The following is a 27,808-nucleotide window of genomic DNA, read 5'->3' as shown; positions in this document are numbered from 1 at the left end:
CCCGGCTGCATCTAATACAGCAGAGTCTGAAACTTTATGGAGTTCTCGCTGTGTTCACCCCGCGGCGGGTAAATCGGAGGGACCCTGCTCTCTCCCTCCTGCATCTTCTCCTCCTCCCTCGCTCTCATCGGCTTCCTGCAGCGATGGAAAAAGTTGCTGGCTGGTACCCAGCCCGGCCCGTTGCTCTCCTGTGCTGGACGTGGCTTTTCCTCTTCACTTTTGGCTTCACGGGGGCAGAAATAACTTGCAGGTCCTGCCATTCGCAGGTGAAGCCGCAGCAGCAGCAGCATCCGCATCAGGGATTAGTGATGCACTTGAGGACCGACCGAGGAGAGAAGGAGCAGAGCGGCTCCTCGGGGGAGAAGAGCGGCGAGAGAGGGCAGGAGGATGCTGGGCTGCGAACCTCCGCTCCTCCGAGGATGGGATCGAGCGCTTGGGAGCCGCGGAGACCGAGCCGGAGGCGGCGGCGCTCGGCGGGGAGGGAGCCGGGGGGCAGCGGCGCCGCCCGCTTCGGGCTGGAGGAGCTGAGGCTGAGCAGCTCAACCTTCGCCCTGGCCGGAGACTCGGCGCACAACCAAGCCATGGTGCACTGGTCGGGGCACAACAGCAGCGTGAGTACCGCTCCCGTCCTCCTTTATTTGTCCCCTTCTTTATTTTCCCCACTATCACCCCCCCCAGCATCCCTCCATCCTCATCCCACCCACCCCGTGGGGTGGGTGGGATGAGGATGGAGGGATGCTGGGGTTTTCTTCTTCGAGGTTGCTTGCTTAGCAGTGTGCTAAGGGGTTTTCTTCTTCGAGGTTGCTTGCTTAGCAGCGTGCAGTGGGGCAGAAGTGCCTCAAAAGGGCCATTCTTCTGGAGCAGAAAAAAAAAAAAACCCAACCAAACTTTCAGCCGCCTTTACTCCGTCACCCCGCAGGCACAGGGGGTTAAACCACCGCCACCGGCTCCAGTGGGGAGGGGAGAAGCGTCCTCGCACCCCTGTTCCCACCCCCCTCCCCACCAGGGCATCCCCCGCTGGGAGCCGGGCGTGGGAAAGCCCTTCGGCTGATGATGCTGCTCCTCCTCCTCCCAGCCCTGCTGGACCACGTCAGCCCAGCCCCAGGCCCTGCTGATGGGGAGATGCTGGAGGACTGAAGGACTTCACCTCCCAGGTGCTGCTGTGCAGGGGATAAAGCTGCTTTTTTTGTGTGTGTCCAGTCACCGAGGTGTTAAAATGAGACAGGTCTCTTTCCCTATAACCTGGAACTTTCTCACAAACAGCAGCAGAACTGCTTTGAGATGAACCAAGCAGAATAAAACCAGCCAGAGAAGTAGGATACTCGTTTCCAGACTGGAGCAATAGCTGTGGCATCAAAGTTACCAAGTTAACTTGAGCCTAGTAGCCCTCCAGCCTGTGCTGTGGAGGCAACCTGGAGGCAGAAGGCAGAGCGAGTTGCCTAGTATACTTTCTGCCTGCTGTTAACTCTTCTTGTGGACTAGCAGAAATCGGGGGATCAGGCTGTCTGAATGCTCCAACTTCTGTCACTTTGCCTCTTGGAGACAGCAAGCAGAATGCTAATAAGAGGGAAAGGGATGCTGGCACGACGTGGTTATTGCCCTTACAACTTCACAGGAGAAAGGGGGACTTGGGTTTTTCTCCTCTCAGATCTGCAGCTGTAATGCCAGAAGGTTTCTGGGTGTTTAGAACAAATCTTTAGTCTCTGTTTCAGCTTTTAGTACTCGCAGCCTGGTAACATGTTGAAATAATGGTATAATAATTATGAATTCTTTTTGGTATAGATTGTATTGAGGTCTAACACGGCCACTCAATTTAGAATTACAGTGGATATTGTAAGCACTTCACTGTGAGGTTCAGCCCCAGTTAATGGGGACGTGGTTTTAGGGTCTCATCAGGAGCTTTTGAATCAATTAATTGACAGAATGACACTTGTCATCTCCATTTCAAAGGACTTTCCCCTTTCTTCACAATTCAGCTAGCCTGCCTTTTACGTAGTTGTGTGAATAGAAGCTCCCTTGTAGGAACTCAGGTCTGTTCATACAGATTGAATTGAGGCTGACACTGGTTTCAAGTGACCCATTTGCTAAGAAAAAGCTTCTGATATAAAAAGTCATCCAGCAGGCATCAGTTTCCCTGGTCTGTCACTGCAGTTACGGCTTTCTGTACATTTTTGAAGACATATATATAGTTATATTATACATGTTTTATTATATATTTGCTTTGGAACATGTATGCGTGTATATGTGTTTCTGACCACCGTGGCAGTATGGGCTATAAATGCTTAGGACCGTTTTACTTCCTGCTTGTGCACAAATGTTTTCAGAGAGCTGTGGAGAAATAATTTGCTGCTGTCCTCCCCAAAGAGCTGTGGGTTGTTTTGTGCATGGGGAGATTATGCTTCAGCCTTGCTGCTGGAGGCTTTGGCAGTGCTGTGCTATCTTGTGTTGTGATTGCAACCCACTTGGAACACTAAATAGAGCTGGGCCCTAGCAAGATATGGATGCATGACCAGGCTTAGCTGAAGCAATGGTGTGTGTTCAGTATGTAAACCAAAGTGACACTGACCCAGTGTCTCCCTGTGGAAGTTTTGGGTGCTCATCTGTGAAGGAGTTGGGAACGGAAGGGGATTGAGGTGAAATGCTTCATTTACAATGTGTGTAGTTCTGCCTGCATGGGGAGTCACAGAGGATCCCGTGGTGCTGCTCGCAAGGGATGCTGTGTAACCCTGGTGCCCTGGCGTCTCTCCAGCAGCAGTAGCTGCCACCTTCCCACCTGCATTTCCCTGCTGTAGCAGGGCAACACAACACACCTCTTCACATTTTCAGTCTAATGTGCTCTGCAGTGCTGCTGTTAAAACCTTTGCCTTTTGCCCAGGCACAGAGACACAGCGAATGTGACCGTGGTTTGCAGCATCTGTCTGAGGAAATATCCAAAACAAAGCTCAAAATATCCAAAACAAATCTCAAAATATCCTCTTAGATGGAAAAGCTGGAAAATTAAAGCACTGTCACCACTGAGTTGTTCTATTGCAACATACCTGATTCTGCCAGTCAGTGGTGTTCCCTGTATCGTTATTTTGGTAGCAGTTTGGATACAATTGCAGTGCTTCTGGTGGAGGAGAAGGGACCCCTGAAAGTCCTCCTGATTTCTGTAAGGGATTGTTCTCAGTGCTTGGAGCTTCTTTCAGGCTCGGCTGTGATTTCATATTGGGTCTATGCACAATCTAACTGATCACATTCTACTCTGACGATGGACTCGCTGTATGCTTGGCCACAGGTACAGTAAGTATAATAAATAGCAGTCCAAGTCAGAGTCATAGAATCATAGACTCATAGAATCACCAGGATGAAAAAGACCCATCGTATCTTTGAGTCCAACCATAACTCCACCAACATATATTGTCTTACATCGGGGATTATTTTGGCCTGTCAATGACTTCAGGTACTCCCTGGACAGGTTACCCTCCAGCACAATATCCATACCCAGACATCTGGAGTGTGCCCAGCTCTCAATCTGTAGGGACACACTTCACATCTACACTAATCCCTCCTGTCAACCTTGGCTTTTTCACCTGTGGAGTCAGCAGGAACTCCCCAGAGGAAAGCATAGGTGCATGGAATCTGTATTGTCAGATGGCTGATGAGGATGAAACCATGAGTGTTTTCAGTGGTGTATTAAAATACAGGTGGGTCTCAGGCTTTCTCTGGCTCCCGTGGAGGTAAGTGAGGCCACACAAGGCTGTCTGGCATCTCTGCAATCAATCTGCAAAATAGAGAAAAGCAAGTGCAGATAAATCAGGTGCTAAAAATGGTCTTTGGCTTGTACTGAGTCCCAGATCATCTGGAAACTATTCAAGAAGGTGTAAACTGGCCCATGCCAGCACCCTGCCTGGAACCATTTTGACAGTGTAGTAAAAGTATAGGCTCTTGAGTCTGTGGATGTGTCTTGATATTGCTTAATTTACTTGCATTGGTATGTCCTGAGAGCCTTTCCACTGGTCTCTGTAGAAAGTGGCGTAAACGATCCTATGAGATAAAGTCTTCCTCAAGTCTCTGCTACAAGACACACAAGTGAGATCTCTTACCTTTTTTGCATCAGAGAAATTTCATCATTGATGTGGAAGCTGGTAGGTTTGCTAGCTCATAAAGGTGTCGCACATGCTGCCTGAGGTGGTGAATCCAAACAGGGTAGATGTGGAGTCCCCATAGCTCCCTTAATGCTCTGCTATAGACTGGGAGAAAACAACTAGCAAAGATTTGTGTGTGGAGCTACAAGAAGCTCGATCTAAGAAATGTCTAACTCTAGATGTCTATTATGAGCTGTTGGGATACAGATGGTTCTTCTTGGAGCTTACAAGAAACCAAGACCACTTCTGTCCTAGGCTGGCTTGGAGTGAGATAGTGCCTTACTTGTTCTTTTGAAGTACCCTGGAGAAACAGAAAAAAAGATTGGAGGAGGTCAGAAGGTAACCAATCTGAGCAAGAGCCTTGATGCTATAGCTTGTGCTATGATGTTGTGCTGTGAAGCAAAGCAGCATGGGTTTCACATTCACTTAATAAGGCAGGTTACTTTTGCCTTGGTCTGAACAGAGGGATCTTCTGGGCTGGATGGTGGTGTAGATCTTAAAGCATTTGGCGAAGAATTTGAACATTTACCCTGCAGCACACCTGGGGGTTGGTTTCTATATAGCCACAATACATTGAAACATTTGGTTCAAACTTCTGTGATTTACATGTCTGCAAAGACAAAGCTGAATCTTCTGCTAGGTCTTCTACAACAGAAGATCCTCAACAGACTGATGGAGGTGGAGTCTGGACCAGATGCTAAACACCCATGACTAGATAGGGTTTTTTACTCTATCCACAGTGGAAAATCAATACAGCTGACGGGTCCAGTGCAGGATGAAGCCTGCAAGGTCATAATTTCTGTCATCGGGTGATTAGAGTAGACAACAGGGGAAGAGATAGGTCTCTATGGGAGAGCTTTTATGCAAGGTGAAACTCTGCATTGGGTGTTACTTGCAAGGTTTTACTTCATGGTATACTCAGGACAAACTGAGCACTGGTAAGGTAGAATAACAATGCACCCATGTAATTCCAATGCATTGTATTTTTTCCTGGGCAATGTAATTGTGAATAATCTGTTGTTGGATTTTCAGCTGAAGTGTTCAAATCTGCTTTATGAATTAGGAACTTAAACAAAGGTACAGAGCTGCAGCAGGTACTGCATCCTACAGCCATAATCTGATCAAATCACATCTTGAAAACAGTTGGTTTCTTTCAACCCACCCTTCTGTGGCCTTCTTCCTTGCTGGGTAGTTGTTCCAAGCTTATTCTTCTGATTGTTGGAAACTTTCTCTGATTTCTCTTCTAATGTTGCCATTGGGCAATTTAAATTAATTTTTTTTTTCATTTGTGCATGTGTCTTTTAATTAAATATTTTCCTTCCCTGGCAGTTATGCCCCTTGGAATTATTTTGCAGCAGTGTTCATATTCCCTTTCAGCCTCTGGCTTGCTAAATCAAGCAAGCACTGTTCCTTCTGTATCTGCTTGTAAGACAGATTGTGGAAAGCGAACTGTGAATTTCTAGCAGTCAGGTTCCTGAGAGCTCAGATTTGAATCGGGTTTTTGCTTTTGATGAACACAATTCCATGCAGACAGTAATGAACGTATTCCCATTTACAAGCAAAACAGTAAAGGTGTGGCGAAAGTATCTTAAATTGCCAGTGTTGCTCAGTTCAGACGAGAATGGGGCATCACAATCCAACTGCCACTTTTAAACCTTCTCAGTGCTCAACTTCTTTGCTCAGATGCTGTGTTTGTGTGACAGGCTGTAGTTGGTAACCTCAGTCCTTCCTTTGCCAGAGGTATAAAGCTACCAACGATGGATGAAGAACCTGCCAACATCATCCCATGAGTGGCTGGCTTTACACTGTATGATGCTGTGATAGCCTATTGCTCCTTTCCTCTCTCCCATGGCAATTGCATTATTATAAAGGAGGAGTTTTAAGGAAATGATATCTGTAGAACCCAGAGCCAGCTGTACAGTGAGACCCACGGTGAGGAATGACCCCACTGTCAGTCACTTTGCATTTAGATTGGCTCCTAGGGTGCAGGAAACAGGTCCCAGGAAAGATTTATCCGAGGAGGATGCTTGCATTAAAATGGTTCAGTGAGATGTATGTATTGCTTACATATTACAAGGAAGTATAATAGTATTAATAGCATAATACACCAGTTGCTGAGACTGTTTCAGGCTAATCTCTTGTTAGAGCTAATGAGAATATATTTAGGAAGGGCTGGATAAAAAGTGAGGAAACAAAAACTGGGATTTAAACCATAAAAAATGAAATCTAATTAAAGTATTGCTAGTAGTCCCATTTCAAATTTTGGTCTTGTGAACTAGATTTGCTGCTGTGTAGATCGTAAAATACTTTACATCCATTTTAAGTATGAAGCCTACTTTAAAAACAAGCCTTCGGTGAGAGAAAACACTACAAGATTTCGTGTAATTTTGAGTAAGGCTTTTTTCCTTTAACCAGAAAGTTTTGAGGGCTTTTAGATTTGTGTGTGTGTGTGTGTGATTTGGCAAAAATGAGTCAATAGCTGTAGTATTTCTTTCTTCTGTGTTGCGATCCATCTCTAGATATATTTCTTGACTGGCTAAAATGTAGGCTTTTCATATACAAAATATGAAATAGGATACCTGGGAAATTGTTAATAAGAATAGCCATGCACTGAGAGAACGGAGTGTGTGAAAGAGAATCCATGAGAAGTAAAAGAAAGCCTTATTGTGTGAATCTTGTCCCAGTGAAAGTGTTTGGGAGATGGTGAGGAGCTTCCCCTTGGACTTAAAGGTGGGATATGCAAATCCTATTAAAAGGACAGATTAAGGAGAATAATGGAAGAGCTCTGACAGTTGCAGCTGGCATTTACACAATATTAAGAGGCTATAAAATGTATAAAGCAATAGGGTTACAGTTTTCAATCTTCTCAATACTGTACTTTATAATAGAAAAGCGTTTTCTCCCTTTCCTCCTGACTTCAAGTGAGACTTTTGTATTTTTCTGACCTGGCAATCATGATGAGGTCTGCTCAGAGGGGGAAGCAAGGAGGCTGGAAGTCCTCAACTCATTCTGGAGGGTTCAGAGACCATTCTGACCCGTCCTTTTGTGATGTGGCTCTACATATAAAGGCTGCAAGATTAGCATTTGCCTTGGACATTCTTGTGTCCTTTGGGCTTTCCTCAGTGTGCCAGACTGAATACAACCCTCATGTTGTGCAGATCTCCAGCAAGGCATGTAAAAATGACCCGTCAAAGACCTCTTGCCCTAGAAAATGCTGTGGTAGCTTGGTTAGAGCGTTTCGTAAGTTCAGACTAATTTCCTTTTGATCCCAAGGCTACTGAAAAACAATCTGAACAAGCCAAAATCCTGAAAGTTTAAATGTAACATTGTTTTTTCATTGTTTTGTTTCCAATTCTTTTTTTCTATATTTAAAAATCATCCAGTGACACCAACCCCACACAGCAGCTTCTGGTGATATTTGAGATGGTGTTGCTCCTAGCTGCTTCTTCATGGGGCAAGGGCATCCTGTGGGTCCTGCGTGCTACCTGATACCCAGGCCTGGGGATGGTAGAGCATCTCAAACAATATTTGCCTACTTATGGGCAACAAATATTGTCATAAATCTGTTTGTGCTGCATCCTGTTCTTCCAGAACCAAAGCTACATTCAGGTTTTCATTTCATAGGGGGAGAAAAAAAAATCAGTCTGACATAAGGCGCTTCCTTTCTCTCATTTTTTTTTTTTTTTTTTATATCTGGCCAGCAAACCAAAAAATCAATGACTCCCGCAGCTCTAATTGACATTTCTGTGTTAAATGAAAATAGGCCTTGATTCCAATTCAAATGGCTGTGTTGGGTAATAGACTAATTATTTTGGAATTTTAAATGCATATAAAAGTTGATGCAGTAAAATGATTTTTGTGCCACTTGCAAATTTTTTTTGCTGTCTCTTAAATCAAACAGCAGTTAACAGGAGAGCCCTTAATCCCTAATTCTCAGTGCTGGTAGCACAACAATACTTTTACTTGGTACTGCACTTTCTCTCCTTGGGGAACATAAAAGGAAAGTACTTTGAGAAGGAACAGGGTATTTTAGGATACGTCCTAAAATGGAATCCCTTTCTTTTAGAGGATCTCCAAGAACCTAATTTAACCTTACATCGTGATATTTGCCTGTGATGGCACAGTGAGACTCAAAGCTGCCTCCAAACTTCTCCCCTATTTGCTGCTGTGCCGGGGATGTGCTCAAGGCAGGCTGAGATGAGGCAAATGGAGAGGAGAAGGCTGAGAAATGAGGTGGAGATTTAGGCAGGGAGGGATGGGAACAGGGAAGAAGGTGGGAAATGCCAAGTATCTGTGCCACGAGCACCCTGTCATAGACCTTGTGATTTCTCTGAAAACTACGTAAGACAGCCCAAATGAATCATAGAATCATAGAATCATAGAATAACCAGGTTGGAAGAGACCCACCGGATCATCGAGTCCAACCATTCTTATCAAACACTAAACCATGCCCCTCAGCACCTCGTCCACCCGTGCCTTAAACACCTCCAGGGAAGGTGAATCAACCACCTCCCTGGGTAGCCTGTTCCAGTGCCCAATGACCCTTTCCATGAAAAGTTTTTCCTAATGATCAGTCTAAATCTCCCCTGGCGGAGCTTGAGGCCATTCCCTCTCGTCCTGTCCCCTGTCACTTGGGAGAAGAGCCCAGCTCCCTCCTCTCCACAACCTCCTTTCAGGGAGTTGTAGAGAGCAATGAGGTCTCCCCTCAGCTTCTCCAGGCTAAACACCCCCAGCTCTCTCAGCCGTTCCTCATAAGGCCTGTTCTCCAGCCCCCTCACCAGCTTTGTTGCTCTTCTCTGGACTCGTTCCAGAGAAAAAAAACATGAGACAAATCTCACCTCAAGTGAAGGGATTGATCCATGCTATGCTGCAGGCAGCATGGCTAAGGAATCTCAGGGCAGGATGAGGAGACCACAAACTGCACATAAGGCAGCAAATTGCAGGATAACGGCAAACATCACCTACCTTCACCTTCAGAGAGATTGCCTTCATAAAAAAAATATCCTCCTCCCCCAGTATTGCATTTCCTCATGCAGAAAGAGCAAGGCTGGACTGGCAAAAATATCACAGTGCACCTAGGACATAAAGATAACATCTAGTGTTTGGAGAAGGTAGCTGAAGTACGTTCATGAAAACAATTTTCAGACTACCACCAGGGATGTGTGCCCCATGCCTTGTGTATCACTTCTTGCTGCCCCTTGTAGCCTAAAAGCCCATTTTCAGGATCTTTCATGCATTGCACAAATATGTTTTATCAAGAGGTGAAGGAGAGGAGATGGAAGATGATTTGCAGCTGGCACTTCCAGACAAAAATGTTCCCACAGCATTGCAGGGCTGGTTTGCTTGTTGTGGGTTGGTTTTTTTGCATAGGGAATGTTCATCTACACATGGGAATCTCTTGATCCCTCACACCACCTGGTCCCAACTCAGTGTTAGTGCTCACATCCTATTTGGTTTGGATTTTATGTTATCTTTGCTGGTGATTAGTAAAGGACAGCAGTGCTATGAGATCTCGCAAATCGTTTTCACGCAGGTTTTCAGGAGGAAGCAAAGGGCACTTTAGAAAATCTCAGGCTATTTAGATAACCCAGCAGAGACATCCCATGTCTTTACCTAAACATTTCTCTTCCTCCATCATTCTCACCTGCCCCACTACATTTAAGGTTGAGAAATAAGTCAAGGGAAATATTTTATGTAACAAATGTAGACTTATTTTTTTCTTTATATATTGTCCCTGCTTAATATGTGGCTTTCTCAAGTGCACTTATTTTACTGGGGGGTGAGGTGTGAAGTAATCATAAAGTTACTAATTCAGATATCGGTAGGAAATTCGTCGGTAAGGAGGGAATGGACCCCATTTAATCACTTTTACATGGAAAATTATTTTATATCCAAAGTAAGTTTTCAGTAGATGAAATAGCTCTTATGCTCCCTTTTTGTGTGTTTGACTTGGTCAATATAAACCTTTAGAAGCAGCTTAATGTTCCCTGCATTGGCCAAGAAGGTTGGCAGTACAATTCACTGAATATTCTCTGAAAACACACTGAGGAAAAGTGAATTCCATTGAATATTCAAAGGAATGCTCAAATATCTTAGTTTTTCAGGAATTTACCTATGTATAGGCATAAATATATTTTTCTGGGTTAAAAATCATACTTATGGTGAAAATAAAACCCTACATGCCAAAAAATATGATATGGAAAATTAATTTGCTGCTTGTTGAGTTTTAGTTCTGGTTTCCAAGAAAAAAATAGTTTTCTGAAAATGAAAGATGAAAGCTTTAAATTGATCAGTATTGGCAGCCAAATCAAATTTGGGAATGGTGTTCAGAAAATCAAAGTTAGATCTGACTTTGGTTAAATGAAACATAGTAGATTTTTTTAATAGGAGAGGATAAACAAATGAGTAAAAGATGCACCAGCAAAACATGCGTTAAACTTAGTACCAAAATATACAGGTCAGTGGTGAAATGTCACTAGTTAGAGGAGTTTGGAGGATAATTATTCTCTGAGATGGTATTCTGATTGAGGATCACACCATGGGAAGGGACTGCACTGCACCTCCTTTACTTCATCTGTGTGCACGTTTCCACACTCCCCTAAATACATTAAGGGGGACGGAGCCTGAGCTAGAAATACGAAGAATATAGATCTTGACTATATGGATCTGGACTTAGCCTCAATCTAGTGACTTAGCGTCTCTACAGAAGAGCTACTGAAGTTTGGTAATAATTATTTAGGCTGTAACCCAAAGAAGCTTTGAAACAGATCTGCACCTGTTTGTTTAAATAACAAATGACTGTTTAGTTGTGTATCTCCTGGAAAACAAAATGAAAGAAAACAAACCAAAACACTCTCCAGCTCATCTTTTGGATGAAACACTCCAAGCTCAGTGTTGCCTTCCTTTTCATTCCCAGCTTCTATAAGTTGACATTTGGTGTTCCTTTTTTCCTTCAGGAACTCACTATCCATTCCAAACCAACTAATTTTAAAGTGGTTAAAGGAATAAATGTGGTTCATTGTGGTTGTCTCTGACTGCAGGCTGTGCCTGTGTCTATGAGTTGGGGAGGACAGCAGGGCCCTGCCATCCCACCTGTGATGGAAGGAGCTGGACTATGGGAGCTTGAGAAAGGAACCCAGTTCTGTGCTGTTGGCCAGTGTCTGTCTGTCTGATCTGCCTGCACCAAAACACTGGGTTCTGCAGTCGTGCAAACCGCTGTTATTTTTACCATGCTGCAGGCTGGGATCTCATCAGATAGACTCAACAGCTCCCGTGCCTCCCTTTCCCATGGAAATGTGAGTTCTTCTTCCTCCCTGCAAATCCTGGTGTGCTCCATCCACCTCCTCCTCCTCCTCACTAGCCACCCACGGTCCTGTCTGTTGATGCTGTTGCCTGGTGACCACCCTGTGATGGACAGCTTGGAGGGAAGCAATGATTAAACATCCTGAACTGGCTTCTGAAAGCAGTGCTTGGTGTTGTAATGTGACAAGCAGTGACAGCTGGGACAGCAACACATTCTGAGTGTGCTTCCTGAAAAAAAAAAGAAATGAAAAGCAATCGATACATGCGGGAAGTGCCCCTCACACCTGTGTGTGTAGGTGTGCAAGTGCTGATGCCTTTCATTAATACAGAAAGGCCAGGGAAGGCACATATTTCTTTATTAATGAAAGGTGAACATAACCCAGAAATAGTAGGTTTACTTCCCTTCCAACTATTTTTATTGTTCTTAAGTGTAACAAGCTCTAAAACCTTTAAATCCCATCACTATCCAGGATCATCAAAACATTAAAGTTTGTCTTTATGATTTTTCCATGCATATAAGATATTGATAACACACAAGGTCCAATGGAGCAAATAATATGATCTTACTGATGGCTTGTCTGATTTGTGCATGGGTTTTGAGGGAGGAAATGAACATTCCTGCGGCTTCCCACTTGCTTCTCAGCCTCTCCTTTTAGTTTTATCCCTAGTTAGAATTAATTGCATTTCTGCTATTCTCCTGCCCTGTTGGTTGCTGGTCCCTTTTACCCCTCCTCAGGGAAATAGCTTGTGTTGGCAGGTTCATCACATCCATGTGCGATGAACGACCAAAACCAGTGGGGAGTGAGATACAGCTTCTGTGCAGGTGAATATTGGCTTTCTCTTAAGGCAGAGTTAACCAAAGATATTCTGATGTTTCTTTGAACTTCTAAAGTGATGATAAGTGTAGCAAGTATTTCCACAAAATGTTAGTGCTTTGGTTTATCTGCCTATGCTTTGATGGCTGCTCATGTCCTTTTAAAATTGCTGTCAATATCTGTGCTTAGTACAGCAGCAGTGATTTTCTTCAGTGCTGTTCAAGTTCTTAAGGCATCCAAGTGATGGCTCTAAAGGGAAAGAAGAAAACAAACCCCAAACTACTTTACAAAGTTCCTTCCAAAAAGAGTTAAGAAATCACCGGTGCTCCTGTCAGACTGAAAGAAAAACATGACACACAGAGAGAAGAAAATTTCATTTCCTTAGTTGCTCTATCGTTTCCACATCTCCATTGAGTCTGGCACCATCTCAGGATGAAACAGTTGAGGAGAAGTGTTGAGTCTGTATCTGTGCTCCTTTTCTGCTCATGTAAATCAGGATTCACTTAGATGAAGCCAAGAACCTCTTTGCGGCACAGAAGGAGAATCCATCTCTGTTCCTTTCTAACAATGAAGTATTGAAAGACCAGGCAGAAAGGATAATTTATGAGAAATCTTGGTTTTGACAAGGTGGATTTTGGTGGGAAACAAATCTTTATCAGCAAGTAAGGGAAAGAGATACTTCGAGAAGCAGAGAATATAGGACAAAGATATCAGCATCTCATTATAAAATATTACTCAGGAAACCTGAACTTAATCGTCTATATAGAGAGCATTTTGTTTAAATAAGGACATATTGTACCATTAAACAGGTGGAAATCTTTTTTTGATGTCTGAACATGATTGATACAAATTAAGCTTTAACCCTTTAGTAAATTTGCACTTCTAAGAAGCTACTCAGATGATCCAGAAATATGTTATACAGTAGCAGTTGCTAGAAGATGAAAATATTTCATCATAGAAATACATGATTTAATGAAGCATGGGAAATGAATGCAGCATTGCAATAAAGACGAAAGAAGACAGATGACATACAGTTTTAAATATTCACCTTGTGTTGAGTGCACAAAGGACAGATGACGTCAGTAGATTGAAAATGCCACTGAGACACATAAATCATTAAATACAAGTATTAGAGTCACTTGGGGAAAGGAAGTTGTCAGAAGAATTTTCCATTAGAAAATACAGTTTAGTCAAAATCAGAAAATTTCTTGGGGGTATGTCATTTTCAGTGACATTTGCTACACTAAAATATGAACCAAAATTGTCTGCGTTCTGATAGTGTCAAAAACTGTAGTGAGGGATATTCCCAGTTGGTTTTTGCTTTGGCACCAAGATTATGAAAAATACTAATGCTATATCATGGACACATCTTTTATACTGAACGTATAAGAATGTGTGGAGTACATGGGACAATATGTGATACGTCATCTCATTCGCAGAAGTTGTAGAAGTTCATTGCTCCTCCATCCTCTTCCACCTTCCCTTCTGGGAATGGGCCCTATGAACAAGCTCTATTCTTTTTCTCTCCTGGAGAGATTTTGTTTCCAGCTGTCTCCTCTTCGCTTTTTCTCCTTAGTTACATGGTAGGCATCACCAAAGGATTTTTGCTGATGGTAATGAGTTCTTTGAGCAGCGAGGACACTGCAGGGAGGTGAGCTGGTGGGTAGCCTCAAAAGCAATACAATGTTTTCCTTCCTGAGCGAATGCTGGTGGAGATTTTATCACTGATAACCCCTGGAGTGTCCAGAACCACATCTCTATATGTGTTTTCAATAAATGTTTAATGTTCTGACATTATCAAAAGGAATTGCTTTGGTGCTGTTGATTATCAGCTGAAAAAATATTTACTGATACTTATTTTCATAGGAAATGTCACTGTCTTGCCTTTCCCTCTTGGGACTAAGAAACTAAGCATTAGCCTGTCTGAATCCTTCATGGAACAGAAATGCTGGCTTCTAACACAGAATGAGATAGAATATGAGATAGAGATTGTAACATGGAAGGTAGTTTTAAACAAATCTCTGCAATTTTTGTGTTCTATAAACTGATCCTTATCATTGGCTGCTATAATATGATGGTGAAGGTAACTCGAATATCAAATATTACTTTGTTATTCCAAATGTTCCTGAAACAGTCTCAGCTTTCTTAAGGGTTGCTCTGTGGAAAGTCAGATACATGGCCTTTCAGCTATTTTTTAACTAGTCAGAAACTGAAAGGGGGAATAGATTGTAAGAGGAACGCCTGAAAACCCAAACAGCTGTTTTGCACTATTCTGACTCCTTTCACTGCTGAGCAGATTGAGAGCTGAAATCCTAAGGTTTCCACTCAAGCAGGAGACTCCTAGAGGTGTTAATCGCTGACATTGTTTTAGTGCAGAATAGACAGGTATCTTCTCCCTTTTAACTGCAAATCCTGTACAATGTTCCTTTTACAGCATTGAAATGCTTTAAAGCTTTTTATTCATGACTCAAAAAAATGACAAGTCTCGGTTAGCCTTGATCTGGGAGGCAGACAGAGCCACTCCACTGCAGATACTTTACATAGGAGTCAGATAACTTGATTGCAAGTCTCTTCCTAAGGCAGGAGGCAGATTAGTTAATAGTTTCTTTCTTAACTGTGTGAGCAGGCAACAAGAAGCAGCAGAAAAAATGAGGTTTGCAAGTGCATTGATTATATGATAGCTCTACTGATCCTAGTAAACTTTTTTTTGTGATTTACATACTTAACTTCTGAAAGGAAAATAATAAAGAAGATACAGATGGGCACAAACACCCAAGAGACGAGCATTGATTTTAGGATGTAGTAAGATGCAGCAGAAGGCAATTTGAAGGAAGTTGAAGGAAGCCCTCAGGGTGTAAACTGGCCCTTGAAAGGCAGAGAACCCAGCTGACTCTAATTCCTCATTTTCCCAGGTGAAAGGAATAGGTGACTAATGAGGAAGGAGATATAGAAGTACCAGCAGAGGGAGGAGTGTCTTCTGTAGGACTGCATGAAGTTTTAAGTAGTCTTTTAAGAACAGCCTTTTTTTTTTGTAGTAGAGAAGCTGACCTGTGGTTGTTGGTAAGCTTTGGAAAAATCTGATGTTGAGTGACCTCAGCAACTGAAGAAAAACACTGTGATCTGAAGGGTTTTCTACCAAAAAAGTGTCCTAAGCAGGTAGGAAACTTGTCTGTTGCATGTGGGGGTGCAAACGGGGGAATGAGAGAAGGCTTGATAAAGTAGAAAAGGGTAAAAGGGTAAGGCTGGACAGCAGTATGCTAAGATGTTGCCTGGAAAATGCAGGGGATGGATGCTAACAGAGCAGATTAATGCAGTGGTGTCAGAAGCTAGGTTTGTGGGACACGGCCTTGAGAAGGAAAAAAGCAAGAAATGGAAAAAGTAGAGATAAGGAAAGGTTCATGGACTGTGGTAATGCAATCAAAACAATTGGTTTTAAGGGTTGTTTTAGCTCCGGAATTGGCTAAAAAGAGGCTTTAGAGGGAAAAGAACACTTTACTACTCAAGATGCAGACAGCTGGATTGATTTCATTCAAAAAGAAGAGCATGGGCTTTTTGAGAAGGAGTGTTGATTTTCTCTTGGAGATTTTGGACTTAAGTGGTGTAGCAGCATTTATTGGTAACAAAGAGGCAGAAAGAGGATAAAAGCCAGGATAAAAGCAGAGAAGGCTGATAATGCATGGTGAATGTCGTGCTGTTGGTGAAACAGCTTGGAGGAGGAGATGAGATAAATTGGCAGATATTAGCATTGCTAGTCAAAATTTAGTACTCAGTGGGCTGAGACAGTTGCTGGAGGGTGGGACATAGATTGAAGAGTTTACCTAAAAGTAGTTTTCTATGCTGTGACTTTCCATGCACATACTGTGTAATTTGTCCTCAGCATCTCTGAATGAAAGTCATCTCTCTCAGCCACCACCTGTGGAGGTTTGACATGAGCCAGTCATCAGTGTCTGATGCATCTAGTATAATTGTATTTCAATGCTTAGAGTCAGAGCTATAATATGTGAACGAGACCCTCTTCAGGGATGTAGGTAATTGGTGTGGAGATATTTTGCAGGAAGAGATGTATTTTGTTTACCTTCCTGAATTTGGCAGGGAATGCCCTTGCTATTTGTAGAGGTACAAGTTCTTACAACTGGAGAGCTGCTTTCTGGGCTCAGAAAAGAGTGAAATGATTGGGGACCACAAAAGTCTGTAGGCTTATGTTTTTAGAAGGAAGATGTGAGCAAAACCAGAGGCCTTAATACACTCCTGTATCTTTGTGACAAAGCTAATACAGATAAGGGATTGTCCTGGTCTCAGTAGGGAATTCTGATGGTGCAATTTTGCCTTTTGATCATGCAGTCTTAGCAACAAGCTGTCCTGAAATCGCAGCAGAATGTTTGCAGCCTAGCTAGGATTTGAGGCTTTGACCTGAGGTGCAGTGGGCTGTTGCTTTTGAGCTGAGGAGAGGCAGCATCATGCATATTCTTGGCTTACAGCAAATTACCTGAAGTGTACTTGTATTTACCTTAGCTCGTGCTGAGTGGCATTTAAACTGAATTTTCTTTCACGATGATGAGACCTTGTGTGGGCAGTTGTCACAGATGGGCTAACGTGTGGCAACTCCTCAAGTTGTATAAATGTAAGATACTTCATTTAAATCCACAGATTTTTCCAGCTTTTGAACATGTGCTTATGGAAGCTTGCACTGTGGTATTGCTTATTGTTTTGGTTTTTTTTCAGCTGGTGTTGGTAGACTATGGCAAAGGGTTGACTTTAAATGGGTTGATATGTTATAAAAGGCACAGAGGTGCCTTCTATCACCGAATACCCTGTGATCATCCCAGGGGGCTGGGAGTCTTTGTCCTCGCCTAGAATCAAAATCCCCTTATCAGTTTCTTGTTCCCTTTGGCTTCTTTCAAAGATGATTTCTCCTATTGGAATTTTTTTTTTCCTCCCTTCTTCTCTTCCTCCTCTCAACCCCCCATTCATTCCAAATTCTCTAACTTGTGAAGGTGAAGCGCAGCCTGGCTTGCTTCTCTTGAAGATCTGTCAACACCCACATTAACCCACAAGTATCTTCTTTCTTGCCAGTGTTTTGTCAGGAGGCCTTCTGTCTTCATACTGCATAGTTCCTTCTGGAGAGTGGAAGAGACAGATCTTGCACTACTGTTCATAGTTCTGCTTCAGAGATTTTCAAATGTGTCTTGAGGTCAAAAGGGCTTTGTAGTTTTCTGCATGAGTTCTGTTGTAGGAGATGTGAAAACAAATGTATACCTAGATGGACCACTCCTTTTGTTGATCTTTACTAAGGATGCGTTTAGCTCACTCTAATCCCCAGCATGTTTGTGTGCATTGAAAGGCTTTGAGGATGGCAGTTTCCTCTGGTGAATCATAATTGACAGGTGATAGCATCTCAACTGCCCTTCTTGCAACTGTTAACACTAGCGCCTCTCCTGTCAGTGTCACAAGACAAATGGTATCACCAACCTATACCTATATGTAAGAAAATGACAAATTGTGTTTTCCAGAAGGTGATGTACCTGTCAGCCTAGCAAAGTTAAGGCGTAGCTATTGTATGGGTCAAAGCATCATGCAGCCAGAACTGCAGCTGCTCCAGATACCTTGGTCACAATAATCACCTGCCTGCTTACTGATGATCTGCTGGGACAGCTTATTGAGTAGAACTATACTCAGCAGATATAAGAGGGTGCATTAGCTGCTGTGCTGCATTCTCTTGAAATAACCTGGAAGTCACTTTAGGAAATCATTTCATTTGAGTCTTGCTATTTCTTTTCAAGGCTTTGAGTATTTAGGCTTTCTATTACTTTTTGCCAATAGAAAAATGAGAATGAGGTCTAATTTTTTTGTTTGGCTGCCACAATATTGGAATAAAGGGACCATCTTGGTGGAGGTCTAAGATGGTGTTTTATGCTTCTTTTCTGTTGAGATTCCAGGCTTCCCTTATCTCCTTCAGGTTAGGAAATGACTTGTTCAAGGCAGGACTTAACGCTTGTCCTGCCTTTTAATTCATTTTGGCATACCCCTGACTATTTAAATAAATTTGAAATGTTCACTTTGAAATAGAAAAATATTATTTTAAAGTTTGTATAAGTGCTTATTCCCAGCTCAGTCCTATTATGAGAATGTTCCAGCACTCCCATCCATAATGCAAAGGTGGGACATCACCAGAACTGTGCAGAAGTCTTGACAAGACTCTTCCAGTTGATGGTACCCATCACCACTAAATAACGTTTTCCCTAGTGAATTCTGGCTAAGCAGAATGTAGGTCTGTCCCCTGCTAGCTGCAACCTGCTGTTGACCCCACTTCTGTTCCCTTGCACTGTAGGTAAGTTGTAGCCAGGTTGAAATATTTTGCTAATTAAAAAAATGTTAAATGATCTCTATCTACCTTCTCCCCAATGAACAATGAAATTGAACTATCATTAGAGCTTATACAGAACCTGTGATAACAATGGGGCCATTTGTATTTAATTCAGCCTTAGTTTTCTTATTCCACCAATTCCTATCATTGTGTTCATTGTGCTTTGAAGTCATAGCAAGCTTCCCTCTTCTGCTATTCACCTGATTTATTTCAGCCCCAAAACACAGATCCAAAATTCTTGTTATTTTTTTTTCTGAACAAAAGGACTAAAATCAGAATATCTTTTAAATGAAAGACAAGAAGCAGTTATGGTTCCATTCATTTGCTTGTATCTATTTGCTGTATCTAGAGAGCTATTGTTATGCATGCAGTACTGGAAAATAATAATACTAATAAAAAAAAATTCTCTCAGGGTTTGCTGTCAATAGCAACAATATAAAGAGTACTCAAGCCCAGAGTGATATTTCAGTTCTGCTGCTAAACTTTAATGCTTTCTGGATGCAAAAAGGTGCTGAAAACAGGGAGCAACTAGAGGGATCTGCTCAGTTTCTGAAGCCAGGTCCTTGGGTGGTGTAAATAGGGTGAATTCAACTCCACCTTGGACCTTTTCAGTGGGGATATGCCAGCTGCTCAATGTTGTGTGACACAGAGCAGTGCTCTATAGAATTAGGTGGTAACACAGCCTCCTCATGGCCCTCCTGTCTTTCTCCTCTTTCCCCAGGAAACCCTTTTCTTACTCTGGGATGTGCAACAGCTGATGTTTTATCTCTGTCTTGAACAGGGCTAGAGCAGGAGCTCAACAGCTTAGAGAAGTTTGAGTGAATTCAGTGTGTGTGAATGGGTTTATAAAGCTGCTAGAAGATTTCCTGTGATTCTGGCAGGAGTGTGGACGATGCTGAGTGTACAGTAGGATGTCACTGCTCCTTTTATTCCTTCCAGATACCAGAGATTTGACTGGCTTCTGAGAACTGACTTTCCCCAAAGAGTAAATTAAAGTCTTGTTGTTGGCACCTGCTTCGAGTCAGATCAGAGTCAGCACTGATGATGATCTTGGCCTTGTTGGAGTTGTGCTTGTCTAGGCAGGGTGATTGGTCTCATGCTTGGGAAGACTTTATTTTTTTCCTCCAAGAGAGATGAATAAAAACACATGAAATCCCAGGTTCAGTGAAAAGCTTTGCTATTTAAAATGTACTACCTCTGTCTTAGTCTCCTCTGAAAGCAGAACAGAAGAGCTGGGCAGGTGGGATTATTTTTCTTTCTCTGATAAAAGCAGGCTAATTGTAACACTGGCTAAAATTACATCCATTTTTTTCTTGGTAAATGAACCGTAAGACACATTGTCAGAAATGAGCCTTCTATAATGACTGCTGTTAATATTGTAGAGCTATTTTCTCTGTGGATCAGAGCTTAGACACAAGCATGTGAGAATTGGCCATATATACTGTCCATTACTTTGATTTCTATCCATTTGCAGCTCGAGAGTATTCTTCCCTTCCCCCATGCTAATTTCAGAATAACTCTGGGCTCTGTACTGTAGAGCAAGGGATTTACATTTGGTTTCATACCTAGGTATATGTGTATATACTTTGCGAGAGCTGTCTTATAGGCAGAAGGGAGCTAGGACAGGTCATGTGCTTGCGGGTCTAAGCTAAGCCTTGGGAAATTTCATTTCAATTACCTGCTCTGCTGTAGAGTTCCTGTGCATTTTCCAGAAAAATCCCCATGCCTCAGGGTGACTCAGTTTCCTATGTTGTAGCATGTGTATGAAGCCTTGCTATGCTTCCCATGGGACCCATGAATCTGAATCTCTTCGTAGGCTGTGGTATACTAAAATACCCTGTCAATAAGATGCGAAGGTAGAGGAAGAAGGTCTCTTAGAGGTTATTTGCAATGCACCTATTCTAGTCATATGCAATTGTTTCCAAAGGTTCAATGTAAATGTTGCTTCTGCTCTCTTGATTCTTGTTCTCTGAACAGGACAGTCTGCTTGAACAGAGCTCTGCAAGAAGCATTGATTTTAATTTATGAAGTGTTCGCTGAATTAGATAAGGACCACTTCTGCAGCAATTAGTTTCATGAAGCTCATGAAAGTGATTATTCCTACTGTCCTGACTTGGTCCTTTGCCTTCCTGGTGCAAGGAGGGGATGAGGATGGTGTTTTGGGAAAGCTGGATCTCAGCAGGGGATGGGGTGGCTGAGGCTGCCATGGGACCAAGCCTGTGGATTGATGTAGCTAGTTAAGTTTCATAGTCTGAGTGTCACCAGTGGAAGTGGGAGGAGACTGGTGAGAGGAGGTTGTTGTGCACAGTAGTTCCAGAAGTAAGATTCTCTTAAGGCTTGGATCTTGTGGAGTACTTAATGAAGGAGTAGACTTGCTGAAGGACAGCTGGTTGAGTTGTGCACATACAAATTCCTGTTGTATGAGGAATATTGCAAGTACCAAGGCGTGTGCCCTGACTGTCTGGGTTTCCTGGTCGTCTTTTTTTTTTTTTTAACCACTCTACATTTGTTCTGTGCTACACGGTACAGGAATCACTGGGACCGACTTCAAAGTGCTCAACACATTTGTATGGGCTTGGGAAGACCTGCGGTCTGCGGATCTCTAGTCACAGAAACCCTTCTTGAAGTTCGAGGCAAAGGATGGCTTTGGTCCCATGTTTTGTTCCCGTGCTGACTGTTATCTGCAAAGTGGGTCTTTGACCAGATCCCTCTGATATTGTCCATGAGTGCTGCTTTATCTGGAGAGAACATGAACTGCTGAATGCAGTTTGCATTTACTATGTGCTTTTGCAGGGTTGTTTTCTACCTTTTTTGCTTTTCTTACTTTCCTGGAAGAAAACATTACTTTTCAGACCATGGCATCTCTGCTGTTAAAACCCCATCTGTGTCAGACTGCCTGGGCTTCCCATTACTTTCTAGTCCTAATACGTAAACCAGTGCAGCCAAGTAAACGATATAGTGCTTAAAAATGACTTGACCCTGTCGTTTGTTCTTAACATCTGCTTCAGCGCTGTTTGTGGTCTGGAACAACTAAATTGCCCTTGTGGCTGATAAAGCTGTAGCTGAGAAAATACAACAGGAATATTAAAGTTTTAAGACAGCCAGTTGGGAAGGTAAGTTAAGACAGATTGTGCTGTGGATGTAGGATAATGGCCCGAGCTTAGGATGAGAAGCTGAAGGACAAATGCGACAGCTTTGGTGTGCCAAAATATAAAAATAATTGGACATAGCAAGGTAATAGTTTTCCCAAGAGCTCTTGAAACCACTGAAACCATTAACATTGCAATTATTCTCTATAAAGTAGTTTTCTTCTACTAACACATTCTGTTGTCTTGCTTTTTGCTTAAGTTGGGGAACTGCATTTATTTTTTAATTATCTGGTTCTCAGGCCCTGTTGCAGATTTCTATCACTTTGAGGTATATTTAACCAGATCTTTGTTTATGAAGTTTAGGGGAAAAACCAGGGAAATTTGGAAAACATTTTTAACTCCAAGAGTCTTTAGTGAAGGCAAACTGTTCTACTGATAGTTGCTTAGCATTACTGGTTATCTGTTGTTTCTACAGCTTGTGTTTTATCCATTCCAGAGGAATGATAGAAGATGGAAGCTGTTTTCCCTTTTTCCCTGCATTAGCGAGTACGATTTTCCCCAAAAACCTCTACTAGTTTAACACTTTTCATCCTTACTCACAAAGGAGAAAGGTGCTGCAAAAACTCAAGAAAGATTTCAGATACTTAAAACTTAATGAAAAGAAATTAAAAAGCACCAACAACATAGCTAGGGCAAGCCAGAATTCTCATTTAACAACTTTATTACAAGAATCCCCAGGGTTTGCTGGGACTCTGCTCTTTGCTTTCTCTGCCCCATTTCACAATTTCACTGCAGCATTGTCGCAGAAGAACCCCACATTTTTTATTTGCAAATCTCTGAGAAATTATCAGCACCATCTGTTGGGGAAACGGAGGTATTGGTTTCTTCACTGATTTGAATATGCAGAATCTTGTGTGTTTCACTTGCTTTTTTGATTCTTAGATGTAGTTTGAAGTGAAAGTGCCTGGAGAACCTGCTTGCTTTTTAGCTTACAGCAACCTGGAGTCTACTTGAGGGTATTGTGCCTTATTTCAAAAGGTACCTTCAAGAAATGAAGTGAACCATTTAAAAGGGGGCAAGCAGACAAAGATTCTAATGTCAAAATGGTACCTGAGCCACGGCAGGTTCTGTCACATCGATAGGACAAGGGTGACTGCCAAGAAACAATTTGCAGCTGAGGAGATAGGCATGTCTAACGCCTTGAGTCAATCTAGACGAGTGTGTCAGAGAAATTTGGGTGAAGAATGGGATATTTGACCTTCTTAGTCTTTTAGGGCAAAGAAAACTCTATAGCTTGAAGAAAAGGCAGAGGAATTCTCATTGTTAACAGAAGTCTGACTTCAAGGCACATCTCAGAGTTGGAGACTGGTTGTTATCAGAAGTAATTTCAGGACAAGCACAGTTTGGTCAGTGCTGACTCCTCCTAATCAGATTAGTGGCCTCCCTAGCATATTTTGGGCAATTTGCACATGCAGAACCTATTGAGACATCTAGTGTCAAATTGTCTCCTCTCACTTATTCTGCTCTATAACGCGCTTCTCCCTGTTTCTCTGTACTTTCACCTATTGTATTTTCGTGCTGTTCCTTCAGCTGTACATCACCAGGGCTTTTTTTACCCCTGTGTTGCTCCTTCAGTAACAAGTAGTTTCTTGCTAGGAGCACTATGCCTATGGGCCAAGGATCAAATCCTCCTATTGTTGAGCAATAATACTGCAAGAATCCAGTAGGTAACTGTTTAAGTCAGCAAGATCTGGTCCCTGCTGTTGTAGGAGATGCACGGCCCCTGCGCTGGTGGATCAAGATACGTTTTACTGCTGGTTTTAAATGGTTTTCCCTACAGTATTCACTGGAGAACGCTTCAATCTTCTTGATCAGCCCACTGAAAAAAATCTTTCCTTAATGCCTAGTGTAATTATATTTAAATCTTGTTTATCCATTTGCTCTTCTGCCAACACAATCTTTTAATTTGCACTCTGCTGTATTTATACTGCTGCTTCTATTTAGAAATAGAAGTCCTATTCTCTAGTCTGGTTTTTTTGATAAACAAGCAAAGGCCTTTTACAGCATGGCCGCGTGATTGAAGCAACTGAATTAGCATCTTAAGAAGTTAAGGTCCCACAGGTAACTCTATCAGTAGAAGTTTAGCTTTTTAAAAATGGGACGATTATTATTCCAGACTTCCTGGATGGCTATTGGAGAAACCAAAGTACTTTTTATCATAAAATCCTATTTCAGTAGCTTGCTTTATCAGTGATAGGTAAGAAGATAGCTGTATTTCAGGTAATTAACACTCTAATAGTCAATGACTGTTAGCTAGATGAATGCCATTCTGAGAGTATGGGAGGATTAAGTACGAGAGAGAAGACAGCTCTATTACCTTTGGGAATATGGACTTGTTATAGATATGAAAGGGTTATTAAGACCTCTGCAGGTAGTGTAGGCTGGACAGCTTCTGCTTTGATCCCGCTGGGTAGAGGGAATTGCAGTGCTCCTGAAATGCAAACTGCAGAATTGCTTATGCAATGATAACCTCTGGAGTTCCTTCACTCCAGTTTTAAGCGAACCCAGTGACAGGTTTCCCTGTGTGCTTCCCTTGAGAGGTGTGTGCTTGTTATAATTGATTGACCCATTAAGCAAAGCAAATTTCTCTTGCTATTCAGCCAAAATTTTCCTTCTGCTTAATTTCAGCCCATCACTCCTAGTTATGCCCCCTGTGAGCCTGCCTGAGCTGCCTCTGCCATACTATAGCTTTATCGATCTTGGCTCTGTACAAATAATTCTTAACGGACTAAACTTACTACTGGCAGTACCAGGGCAGCGATGGCACTGGGGAGAGCTCATTTCTTGGCTGTCTTTCATCCATGGGGCTGGAAGAGAGGAATGAAGTGAAAGTGTTTAGTGTGGTTCAGTAAACTTCCTGACTCGCTGTATGCAGTAAGGAAAAGTGATTTCTGACTTTTTCCCAATTTCTCACATGTTTTAATTTCCTCAGCTGTAGGGAGGAGGGCATTTGTGCACAAGGCTCCAGGACATTGAATATCAGAGGAAGTATCCTGAAATCGGAAGCTACCTCATACATATTTGGTCTTTGGAGGATCTCTGAAGGATAATTTTTAGATTCCCATAAGTCAGTGTGTGAATGTGTTTTTTGGTGGCAAAGGAAGGATGGTGTCTGGTGACACCATCCTGAGAAAACTTATTTCCATGTGGAAGAGAGGTGTGGTGAGAAGTCACCCCCTAATGTCATACAATCCTTTGATTTCAGTGTCTGGTGTAGGTTATATATTCCAGAAGCACTGAGCATGCTCAGGTCCCTCTGAACTGGGGGTTTCCTCCACTCTGTTTAGATCTATCTTGTACCAGATAGATCTCTACATCCCCCTAAGCTTGGTGCTGGTGGGTTAGTTCTGGTTTTGGGGGTGCTGCTCCCATGAGTGTCATAGTAGGAAAAGGATCAGTGGTGCTGCTCAACTCCCAAGTTTCCATGGACACACCCTTTTTATGCCTCCTGGATGCAACAAGATACCTTTCCCAGAAGTACTAGAGTAGAAAGGGAGAGAGAATATTTCTTGAAGGCTGTTTGCAAGACATTTTGGGCAGCCTGCTCATGCTATTGTGGAAACTTGCTTGTACAATACTTTTTACAGAAAGATCAACAGGATGGTTAGATGGGCACTGCTAAGAAGAACCTTAAAACCACAACCACTGGGGAAATTGTTTCCCACGTAGGTAAAAGAAAGGGTGCCTGTGTGGCTTAATATACACTGGGAAATACAACCATTCTGTGGAAAACCAGCATACTTGTCTCTATTGTTACTTTTCCCATTGAGCTGCTTGAAACACTAGCGCAAAAATGTAGTTATTAAGACTTTAGGCACTACACAGTATTTAAAAGCTGAGATAGCAAACACCCTGTTTTAGGATACAAAGCCATTGTCAATGCAAGGAGAAGAGCTAAACACAGAAAAAAACTGCAGCAGGCTGGTGTGCAGATGCTAGTGGACACAGCCACCCGCCTACTGCTGTGTGCTCCCAGAGGCTGGCTATGCAAGCACATCAATAAATGTGAGCTGTGCACCTTTCTGCTGTGGCTGCAGAAGCCAAGCCAATTATTTGCCCATCAGAGTGAGGTTACGGTTGCCCTCCTCCCCTCTTCTTTATCCATTCTTTTGTTTTTGTATTGTTTTGCTGAGGATGTAAATACAGAGATGATTAATTGCTTTGCTGACCTGATTCTGTCTCTACATGGGATCCACTTATATCAAAATGCTCTGGCCCAAATGACTAAAGTGTGCCAAAGTGTGGTGATTAAAGAATTATGAAATACTTTCTGGGCATCCTGTTCTCAACTCATTGTGACTTTGGATAGAAGCCCAGAAAAGAGGGGGAGAAAGAAGAGTGGAGAAAAAAAAAGAAGAGTAAAAATAATTCAGTGAGAGGGACTTATGCAATATTTTGCTCCTATTATTGAGAAGACAAGACTGATAACAAACATTAGTGAGACAAAATTATAGTGATTTGTATAGATTCCCAGGTGGACAAGTTTAACATTAATAAAACATTATAGCCTGCTCTATCACAGATTGTACTGATCATAAAATGAAAGGGCTTTATATATAGGCAGAGGAGTGTATGCGCTCTTATGGATGGAGGCATCTCATTTTCCACTAATAGTTTAACATCCTGTGTTAGGCAGGAGTAGTGAAGTGTTTTAACTTTCTGCTAATGCTGTGGATGGTTACTCTGGGAGAAGATGTACCTGGTAAACTTATTTCAGATACCAAAGCAAACCCCTGGGTCTTGCTGCGGTGACCCCTAAGCCACCAGTGCCTTCAACCCATCAGCTCGGGTGCCTGGTTTGTTTCTGTTGAGGCTGTCGGCAAGCTGTGCACCCTGTGGCTCTTGTAGGTGTAAGTGTGGCGCAGCGCATCAGAGTTGACAGTTTAAGTGCTTTCTCCCTGCTGCTCTAGAGTCTGTGGCAGGAACTGAGCAAAACTGAAACAACTAAACAGAAATAAACACTTCAGGATGAGACTCTCTGATGTGGTATATCTAAAATAAGTTTCTTTGGGGTTTCTGTAATGCCTAGTCCTTACAGGCAATGCTGAATGATAAGCTTGGTAGCACTGGCTTGTGCTGGCTTCTTACTAGCAGTCACCTGTCTCAGCTATGGGGGGAGAGGAGCTGATGCTCCCTCCCAGTCCTGGGATACTTTTCTGGTGATTGCTTATGTTTGCAGCAAAGACTTCCTAGTTTTGTGGCCCTAAAAGGGTTGAGGAAGAGCAGAGATGAATTTCTCCACAATGCAACATCTTCCATTGCTGTCCTAATGCACCTGCTGACTTGGGCCAAATTTCCAGTTAGGTGAAATGAATCTACTTCCATGCTTAGCCCTTCTTTGTGCTTCAATACACTCCTTAGTCTCCTTAACTTAGTATACTTAACATATCTCTAAGCTAATAGGGGTTCTGAATTTGTGGTCATGGTGTTTAGCCATTAAAGTTGCATTTGCTTCACGTTTCATTCTCCAGTGTGAAAAACTGATGCAGCATGCTGGATATCTGCTTTCCTTTAAACCATGTGGAACTGATGAATTGCTGTTTTAGTTATTTCCATGTTTTTTTAAAAAAAAGATGAGATTAGTATTTTCTTCCAGTATTAAATTTTTTGGAGGCTAATACTTCTAAGAAGTGTAGATAGTGTTATCTCTTAATATTATTAACGTTAACTGTAAAACCATCTTTGTTTTGATGGCATTCTATGTTTTAGTCATGTGAAATGAAGGAAACCACTAAATGCTTATTTCCTTAAGTGTATTTTGGCTAAAACTCCTATTTCTGATTTCAGTTAAAAATCAACATTATCCTAAGCCTGTTATTTTTTCTGGATTTTTGCCTCTACCCTTTCTGTAGCTTTTCTACTGTAAGTATTTAAGAAATAGAAAATGTATAATAGTCCCTATTGCACTTTCTTCTCTGTGCTCTCCACAGAGCTGTTTTGAAATGAAATTTAAAGAATCGTTCTTTCTTTGAACAAGGTGAAAGGAAAACTCAGTCTACAAGTGGAATAAATCAAAATTCAGTCGATAAGTGTCAATAAACATTCAGAGAA

General features: G+C 42.2%; 1 protein-coding gene across 4 annotated transcripts in view; it reads left to right on the top strand.

The window, feature by feature from the left end:
• The first annotated feature begins 465 nt into the window (after positions 1–465).
• The window catches only part of LOC138723838 (VPS10 domain-containing receptor SorCS1), a 269,305-nt gene continuing 241,962 nt past the window's right edge, over positions 466–27,808 (top strand). For all 4 annotated transcript variants that reach the window (XM_069863214.1, XM_069863216.1, XM_069863215.1 and 1 more), the window contains exon 1: positions 466–611. In XM_069863214.1, the coding sequence (XP_069719315.1) occupies positions 582–611 (30 nt within the window). In that variant the 5' untranslated portion in view covers positions 466–581. The remainder of the gene's footprint in view (positions 612–27,808) is intronic.

Source organism: Phaenicophaeus curvirostris, chromosome 9 (assembly GCF_032191515.1).
Source record: "Phaenicophaeus curvirostris isolate KB17595 chromosome 9, BPBGC_Pcur_1.0, whole genome shotgun sequence".
Classification (NCBI taxonomy): Eukaryota; Metazoa; Chordata; class Aves; order Cuculiformes; family Cuculidae; genus Phaenicophaeus; species Phaenicophaeus curvirostris.
This window is presented reverse-complemented; position numbering and strand designations above follow the sequence as displayed.